We start from the raw sequence: 9445 nt of genomic DNA, 5'->3' as shown, positions 1-9445 counted from the left end.
ACCATGCTGATGTCTTCCTCATGGGGAGGAGACCAGCTCTACTCTGGGGATGAATGATAACTCTGGAAGGATAGACAGTTACCTGTGGGTGATTACTACATGTAAGGAATTAGACTGCAGCATTGATCCTTTTGACAGTCCTCATACCATAAGAATAAAACGATCACAAATAAAAAATAAAATCAAGCAGTACATATTGTTAAACATCTGTATGTGCATTTCACCTTACTCCTCAAGTTTATGAAACAAAGGAATCATAACTGTGACATACAAGCCCATACTAGTACCTGGGCATTTTAATTCTGTTTAGGACCATCCAGAACTTCCCACCAACATCCAAATCTGCATTAGCCCAGTTTCAATAATAAAATACTGCTATATTTACATTTTAATGTAGAAAGAGTATATTGCATCTGATTCTTTCAAGTAACTTTTTCATCATATATAAATCAAACACCATCAGTAAGAACTGACAACAAAATATTTGCATAAAGTTATTAAAAAAAATAAAACTTTTTTTCAGCAGTAGGTTCAGGATTAGTACTGGGTAGAGGTAAAAAAGCGGGAGGGGAAAAGTACAATGAGCAGAGCTTGTTTACTATTGCTGCTGTGAAGCAGCAGCTCTCTGATGTCCCGGACACACGACTGTTATCAATATCCCCTACACACAGTGAAACTGTCCATAACCTCTCAAAATATTTTAGTCAGAAACTTATCAGAAACACATATAATGGTGGCCCAAAGGTGGATGACCAGCAACAAATTGGTCTGCAGTCTCCTCTGCCACAGAGCTAAGTACAGTGCAGGAATGGCAGTGTAGAATTTACAAATAAATGCTCTGCCTGTAAAGAACATGGACTAAAAGCAAACAATTTAAATATTTTTTATCCACAGTGCCAAGTGACCTGTGATACAGGAAATGCACAAACTTACCTACACTGGCTGGTGAAAATTTAAGGACCAACATATTACATCTTCTGTTTCAGTAAAACACTGCAGATAAAGTGTGCAAGAATGTATCTCTTTGCTTACTAATATATCACTGCAGAAAAATGAGGGAAATGGAACAGGAATCTATGATCCTCTGCCCATCCCTAGGGTCAGGTACAACATCAGCGGGTTAAATGCTGACCTTATTAAATACAATTCACTTAGTCAAGTGTATTAAAGAAATGAAATGCTGGGAAATTGAAGCTCATCTCATCTATGCAGTCACATCCTGCACCTCCTGTATGTTCATCATTTTCATCAATTCCAGTGCCTAATAAAAACTCACGTTAAATAGTGGAAACAAGAATGTACAGTGTTGAATTGACAAAGCATTTAGCTAGCATATTTGATTGGTAAAGGTTCACATGTCAGGAAACAGCACCATACACCATTTCTTACTGGCTCAGTAAGAGGTGCTCTGATGTGGAATGTACACTTCTTACTACATGCTACAACCAACAGGAGAACCCTACTCTCAAATCTGCCATTGGCACTGGCCATCTGTTGCTATCAAAATGTAACAGCATGACTAACACAGACATAAACTTGGAACTAAAGAACAAGAGTGAAAAATATGAATTTAAAAGCAATAATGTGAACTAGCATTTAGACTGCTTTCACTCAGCCCGCATGCATGGCTGACAGAACCCCTCTGACTTTCTAAAATGTATAAATGGACCTGCACAGCTCAGAGAGGCACATACTGCATTATGCAGTCAAAAGTGTCCTCATTCCCTAAAAATGCAATTATTGCTTTCACAGTGAGCATACAGGAATGGCAGTCTGTGTCCTCTTGGATGCATTTACCTCTACCCAGGGGGACAAGTCCCAATGCAGGCCTGAGATAATCATCCCATCAGCTCCCCCTTCTAAGGGAAAGATGGCATATTCAAGTCTTAAGAAGCTGTGATACAATGGGTCCCACTGTCTCTTCAGCATGCTCCTGCTGTCAGTCCAAGTCCCTGATTTCACTGTTACAGGAAGAAAAGGAAGTGGAGGCAGCAGCTTCCAAATGATCACAGGAGTTACAAGATGTTACATCATTAGAGATGCTGCTACAGGAGTTGGTGCCGTTTGTGTCTGGATCTGGGTCTGATGCAATGTCCATGCTGGAATAGTCTGGATGAGGTGGGAAAGCAGTGGGTTGTGGAATTTTATCCTGTCGCTGGTAAAACAGCACATAAGCTGCACGAGACTGAAAAAAAGAAGACAAAAGTAATTAACAGGGTAAAAAATGACCATTACAAGCATTTTTCTTGATATGAAAAGAGACAAAAATTCAAATCTATATATAAATAATAGAGACATACTTACCTTAACAGTTGAGCTGTAAGATAAGGACTTCTTGCAGTGGGTATAACTGGAGAGATTTCCTCTTCTGATTCCCTTAACACGGCACAATTCTGAAAATTCTCAGGCTCCCACACTTTGCGGCATGCACCCATGTTATGCACTGGTCTAAGATGATACTTCCAAGCCCTTGCACCTCCCCCGGTTTGACCCTCATGCACTAAGTGCACCTGAAAGCCATATAGCAAGAATATAAAATTCAACACTTGCCTGATTTGTAAGAAAACCCATTTTCAGATATTGCATGGAAGTGGTCATCAAAATGAGGAGGGATGTGATAAGAAATGATCACTCCTTATAGATAGCCTTCCTAAGCAGTACAGATTGAACTTCTCTGGAAGGCCCAAGTCAGTGAAGTACCTAAAAATCTGGGCTTAGAAAGCAGAGTTTTGAAGAACCAAGGTGCCTGCCAGATTAGGCTTAAGTGTTAAACATCAAAGTACAATAACGCTTGGCAAAAGTGTGAACGAACCAAAAAAACAACAAAGTACATTGTTAAAAACGGTACTAGGATTCATTCACACTCCTAAACGGGCATTTAACCATCTAGTGGTAAAACATAATACAGTTAGCAACAAACATGCATACCTTTTGCTTAACTACTACCAGCCCTCTTTACCTGAAGCAAAGGAAAACATTTGGTAAAGATGAAAATAAAGCAGAGTAACGGTAAATACAGGACTGATTAATTTGCAGTTCTGACTGCAAGAGACAGCCCCTAGTATCTAACAGCACGCACACACACACACTACACAGTTGAGAGAGAAATAGAACGTTTCCTCAGAAACATTAAAAACAAGCCTTTGTCACAGATAGAAGCTAAAATAAACACTGCTACAAGCAGAACTTCCTATAGGAATTAAAGTAAATACTAACAGAAATAAAATATTTTGTAAACAAACAGAAAATATAAATGTAATATAACATGACTGGAAGGGGGTCCCCAAATGTGTCTTATCTAAGCAGTAAGACTGAAAAATACTGGATCCTGTGAAGAGCCAGTGAACTTTCTTTGGATACAGCAAAAGACTGAAAACTCATTTCCTGTGAAGCTGAAGGTGTCGGTCCCAGGATATGTTCAGCCAATCAACTGTCACAAGAGGCTAGGGGGAGTGGGAGTCAGCTTTTGAAAGCTGGCCAGTATGGATTACCTTGGCAGATAACCCAAAATGCCACTGAGGCAGTAAGGAATTCAAACATCTACTGTTATATGCAAGTAGGTCTTCCGCATCTGTACTTTATCTTTGCTGCTTCACAGCTCTTGTAATGCCTTCTAAGCAAACTTCGCATGTCCTCCCTGTACCTGCATGGATACTTGCTGGGTGCTTCAATTTCCTCCAACACCTCCAATAGACATGCCGAAGATAAAATGGTGAAACTGCTCATAGCTGTGTTATATTTCAGTGTACAATGTCCTATCCAAGAGTTTTTTCTGCCATGCATACACTGCGTGCAAGGGTAGGCTCCAGCTAAGTGGGACACTGAAATGGATAAGTAGGCAATCAGAGAATGAATGAATGAAAAGTGTGTTAATCCTATGGGACCAGCCAATCCTTGTGAAAGACTAGTTACCAACAAACAAGAGCTTGCAGCTCTTGTGGGAAGTAATGGCCACAAAAAAGGGACAGCCAAGACACATTTCACAACTGCTGACTAGACTGACTAGTTCAAACATGCAAGGAGAAGGGCAGGTGGTGATACAAATCCTGCTTCAATGAAGGGGAAGACTGTGCTGAATTCCCACCTCCCAAGCAACCATGGCTAGCCTGCACAGTATGTAAAAACCTGGCTCTCATCTGTTTACCGACAGTGGTGCGGTTTGTAATTACCAACACTGATACTGGAGTCCATAGCCACTATTTATTTGAGGATGTGCCTGATAAGCTCAATGATCCAAACGATAGCCCTGTGCTGAGCCACAGTCCTGCCATTCACAAAACTGTCATGCTCTGAAATGGCATACATATGCACCTTGACTGTGGAGTAACAAAAGACCAAAGACAGACATATCTGCTACATTCGAATAACCTGCAAACTAAACAAAAGATGCAGTAGAGAAAACATTCCATCCAAATGAAGACACACTTCCCTCTGGCAATGCAGGTCTGATGAGTGGAAGGCTTTTTGGCAATTACAATCACTTTTAAAAAATTATATCAAAGATCCAGCAAAGGAATAGCACCTACTGTAGTAGGTTTGTCCTGAGGTGAAGCCAGTTATCACACCAACAAAGGAAGACTTATTTTGGCTTGTACTAAGCACTAGGGACTTGTCAGCCAGAGAATGTGTCTTTCAAAAATACCATACAGATAAAGAAAAGTTATGCACTCACCATAACGTTCCATCTGAGTAGTTGTACTTCATTTGTCTTCAACCTGTGGGATACGGATCCATATCGGATCCGAGCCGGCAAAAATTACTAGCATCAGCTTTGAGCTCCAGACTCCTCCCCTTACCTATAATACACCTCCACTGCCTTCCATCCCCAGATCGAGTTTGCAGAACTTATACTTAGAACCTGACCTGATAACATACTTGTGACCTATACTACAGCCCATAGGCTGAACATGTGCCAAGGTCCGGGGGAAGGAGGGAGGGACGGTTGAAGACAAATGAAGTACAACTACTCAGATGGAACATTATGGTGAGTACATAACTTCTTTATCTGAAGTAGTTTACTTCATTTGGTCTTCAACCTGTGGGACAGAGTCCCCAGCTACTAAACACCTGGGAGACCCTCATGGAAGGATATTCCGGATCACAGCAGAGCCAAAGGATGCTCTCCTTCTAGATGTCAAATCCAATTTGTAATAGGAAATAAATGTATGAGATGAGGACCAAGTAGCTGCAGAGCAAATGTCATCCAAAGACATCTTAGACCAGAAAGCTGCAAACGTAGCCATGGACCTAGTGGAATGAGCTTTAACCTGTCCTGGAAGAGACATGCCTTTGTCCTTATAGACCTGCAGGATGCATGAAGAAATCCATCTAGCTATAGTGACCTTGGAAATGAGTTTGCCCAAAAAGGGTCGACAGAACGAAACAAACAATTGATCAAATTTACGAAAATTGTTTGTCCTGTGTAAATAGAATTGTAACTGTCTATGAACATCCAACATGTGTAGTTTGCATTCCATCCTGTTGGTAAAATTGGGAAAGAACACAGGCAAATTTATAATCTGATTGATATTGACTGGTGACGCCACCTTAGGAAGAAAAGATGGGTTGGTTCAAAGGGAAACTATCTTTATGAAAAGTCAAGTACGGGAATTTTATGGACAAGGCCTGTAATTCCGAAACCCTTCTAGCAGAAGTAATAGCCACCAGAAAAGCTGTTTTCCACGATAGAAATTTTAGATCTGCAGTTGTGGCAGGCTTGAAAGGCGGAGCGACCAGAGCTTGGAGAAAGTACAGTTGTGTACACTTATCATAAATGTAGATGTTCGAGTGTATTCACTGTTGCAGTCATCACTTTTGGGTTATCTGCTTGCAGTAGCCCTCAGTCGGCCTGATTAACAAAGTCTTGGGTCCTGCGTCGGTTGCTGTCCCTTCTTCCATGATGTCAGGTCGTCCGGGGTATAAAACATGCAGCCGATGCCATAACATCAGTTTTTCTTGCCCCAGATGTCAGGTGCCCCCTTATTGGGAAGCAATTAAATCTATAAATATACAAGGTTATACCGCCAATAGAAAAGCAAATACACCAAAAAGCTTTTGAAGATAGCAAAAGAAAGTAGAGGTATATCCAAAAAAAGAAGGGGGCTGGAGGGAGGGTAACCAGGACTGCAACAGTTAATACACTCAAACATCTACATTTGTGGTAAGTGCACACAACTGTACTATGTTCTTCGTGTTTCACTGCTGCAGTCATCACTTTTGGGTAGATTCCCAAAGCTAAGGATGGGAGGAGGAATTTAAATAGAATTAGGACCAGCTAAAAGCCCCTGCAAGACTGCAGTGGCAAAGCCAGCTCTGGATTTAGAGTAAACTAGCAGATGGTAATGCTTGGTGAAAGTATGGTAGCAGCTTCTAGGATGTCCCCAGTAGGGACGCCTCTGAGAAAGGCTGTAGAGGTAGATGCAGCACTGGTAGAGTGGGGTCTGATCCCCTGTGGAATAGGTTTTCCATGGTTTGTAACAGAAATTAATGTAATGGCCTATCCATTTGGAAATGGTTTGCTTTGAAATGGCCTTCCCCTCTGCCCCTGCAGCAAATGCCACCAGCAGTTGATCAGATTTCTTTTGAGGTTTAGTTCTGTCCAAGTAGAATCTAAGTTATCTGTGCATGTCTAAGGAGTGCAGAATCTGTTCCCCTTTGTTCTGTGGATTAGGGAAGAAGGTCAGCAAATGTATGGACTGATAAAGGGTTACACTGGATACCACCTTGGGCATGAAGGAGGGATTGATCCTGAGGGACACCCTGTCCGCATGAAAGATGAAGAAAGGCTACACTGCCATGAGGGCCTGTAATTTAGATACCCTTCTTGCTGAAGTGATTGCTAAAAGGAATGTTGTTTTCCAAGAAAGGAATTTTAAGTCTGCAATGGCAGCTGGCTCAAAAGGAGGAAGGGTGAGTTTTTCCAATACAAAGTTGAGGTCACAGGCTGGGGTTGGCGCTCTCCTGGGTGGTCGTAGATTTTTGGCCCCTCTAAGGAACTGCTTAAGCAGTGGATGAGAGAAGCGGGGTGGGTTCTGTGTTATAATGAGCTGAGATGGCTGAGGCGTGGATTTTGATGGAGGAGAAAGACAGGCCCTTATGAAGCATCTCAGTGAAGTATTGTAAAATCTGAGGTAAATTGGGCACTGTTGTGCTCATCCCTTGAGCTTGGTTCCAGGCACAGAATCTTTTCCATTTTTCAGTGCAAAACTTTCTGGTACTAGGCCTGCTTGCCTCTAAAATGATAGCCATCACTGGTTTACTGAGAGATGGTAAAGGAGAAATTATGTAATTAGCCAGGCTGCTAGATTCAGTGTTTGAAGTTGAGGGTGCAGAATTTGGTTCTCCTGCTGTGACAATAGAGTAGGAATCTGAGGCAGGTGCCTTGGGGCCCACAGTGACACACTGCGCAAGAGGGGGTACCCAGTGTTGGCATGGCCAGTCTTGTTTGATCTTTAGTAGTACTTTGGAGAGCAGAGGCAGAGGAGGAAAGGCATACACTGATAGTTTTTTTTCCAGTTGAAGGACAGAGCATCCACTTTCCAAGCTTGTTTGTGGGGAGTCCTTGTGCAGAATTTGTCCAACTGATGGTTTTGGGTGAAGGCAAACAGGTCTATATCTGGGCTCCCCCATTTGCTTGTCAACATGTTGAAAATCCTTGGTTCCAGATTCCTCTCATGTGGGTCCAAGAGGCTTCTGCTTAGTTCGTCTGCGAGAGTATTTAGTTTTCCTGGCAGGAACTGAGCTTGTAAATGTACTTGATAGCTCACGGCTGTGTTCCACAATGCCATGGCTAGTCTGCAGAGGGGGGTAAGAATGTGCACCCCCCTGCTTGTTTATGTACCACATAACAGTGGTGTCAGTCTTTATCATTAATTGTCCTGGAAGAATGCGGTCCTTGAAGGCTGTCAGAGCATTCTGTACAGCTAACATTTCTTTTTGATTGATATGCAGGTGCATTTGACTTGGGTTCCATTTGCCCTGAATGCACTTCCCTGCCAGGTGGGCCCCCCATGCATAGTCTGATGCATCTGTTGTTAAGGTTTGGGCGGCAGGGGGTAATGTGAATGGTAGACCCTGTTTTGGTGGCAGGCCTCTGCCCACCAAACGAACTAAGCATAGACAAGGTATGATAGGAATCATTGCTTCTAGATCCTGTGAATGTTGATACCATAGGCTTTCAAGATACCATTGCAGTTTCCTCATATGCACCCTTGCATATGGAATTAAAAGAATGCAGGAGGCCATGAACCCCAAGGCTTGCAGTATTTGCCTTGCAGATAACTGGGTTTTTGTGGCTACTTGTCTGAAGTAGGTTGACAAATGAATCCATTTCTCTGGCGTGAGGAAAGCCATCTGGGAAGTTGTATTCAAGCTTGCTCCCAGGAATATAATTTAACAGGGTACTAGGTGTGATTTCTTTTTGTTTATGGTTTTCCCCAGACAAGTCAGTACCCTTTGAACAAAGGCCAGATGTTTCAAAAGTATTTCCTGGCTTTCTGCTTGAATTAGGCAATCGTCCAGATATGGGTATATTTGAATACTTCTTTGTCTGCAGAATGTAATGACTGGAGCTAGGCACTTTGTGAATACCCTGGGCGCAGTAGGTTCATAGGTTCATACTAGGCTATCTGCCCTAGGGCATTTATAAGCCTAGCCAGAGTGTGTTTGGCTTTCACCACTCATTTTAAATTAATTTTGCTATGCCCTTTTTCGAGGTTAGTATACTGTGCCTCTGTCTAACAGTGACACAGAAGTGATACCCGAGGTAAACCTACGATCTCCCATCCACTCATCAAGATTCCTCCTGAAGACAGTCAATGAGGGACTCTGCCTAACCTGGACTGGGATTTTATTCCAGAGTGAAGGGAGCCTCTGGGTTATGAATCTGTCCCTCCAGCATGTCCTATTTATTTCAGTGCTGAGGTTCAAGTCTCTCGATGGGATTTGGATTTTCCGAGGTGCAGCATGTCCATTAATTCCGGGTTGGACATGGCTTTATATGTCAGGCACAGATCGCCTCTGAGCAGGTGGCATGCCACTGAGTAGAGCTGGAGTTTCTTTAACCGGGCAGCATATGGCATCTGTTTGAGCCCTTTGATCCTCTTGGTGAGGTACTTTTGGGGTCTTTCCAGTTGCTGCAGGTGTCTGGTAAGGTACATCCCAAAAGGGGCATTGTACTCAATTATGGGCCTGATGAGGGATGAGTAAAGAGGCACGATGACCTCCCCTGATCTAGATGTGAATCCCTTCATGATTAGGTGGGCTATATAAAATGTTTTTCTAACCACTTTGGCCACGCGGTTGTCAAATGAGAGATTGCTATCAACTTGGGTCCCCAGGTCCCTAATTACTTCTTCTGTACTTAATGGATTACCACCTATGTGGTAATTTGTGGGCACTTTGTTTTTGCCAAAGGGGATGACTATACACTTTTTGGCGTTTAGCT

General features: G+C 42.6%; 1 protein-coding gene across 1 annotated transcript in view; it reads right to left on the bottom strand.

The window, feature by feature from the left end:
• Positions 1-263: 263 nt before the first annotated feature.
• Positions 264-9445, bottom strand: part of USP11 (ubiquitin specific peptidase 11) — a 3313221-nt gene continuing 3304039 nt past the window's right edge. Inside the window, exon 24 of the mRNA XM_044080280.1 lies at positions 264-2185. Within this exon, the coding sequence (XP_043936215.1) occupies positions 1940-2185 (246 nt within the window). The 3' untranslated portion in view covers positions 264-1939. The remainder of the gene's footprint in view (positions 2186-9445) is intronic.

This window comes from Protopterus annectens, chromosome 8.part0, assembly GCF_019279795.1.
Source record: "Protopterus annectens isolate FY-2018-M chromosome 8.part0, PAN1.0, whole genome shotgun sequence".
NCBI lineage: Eukaryota > Metazoa > Chordata > Ceratodontiformes > Protopteridae > Protopterus > Protopterus annectens.
This window is presented reverse-complemented; position numbering and strand designations above follow the sequence as displayed.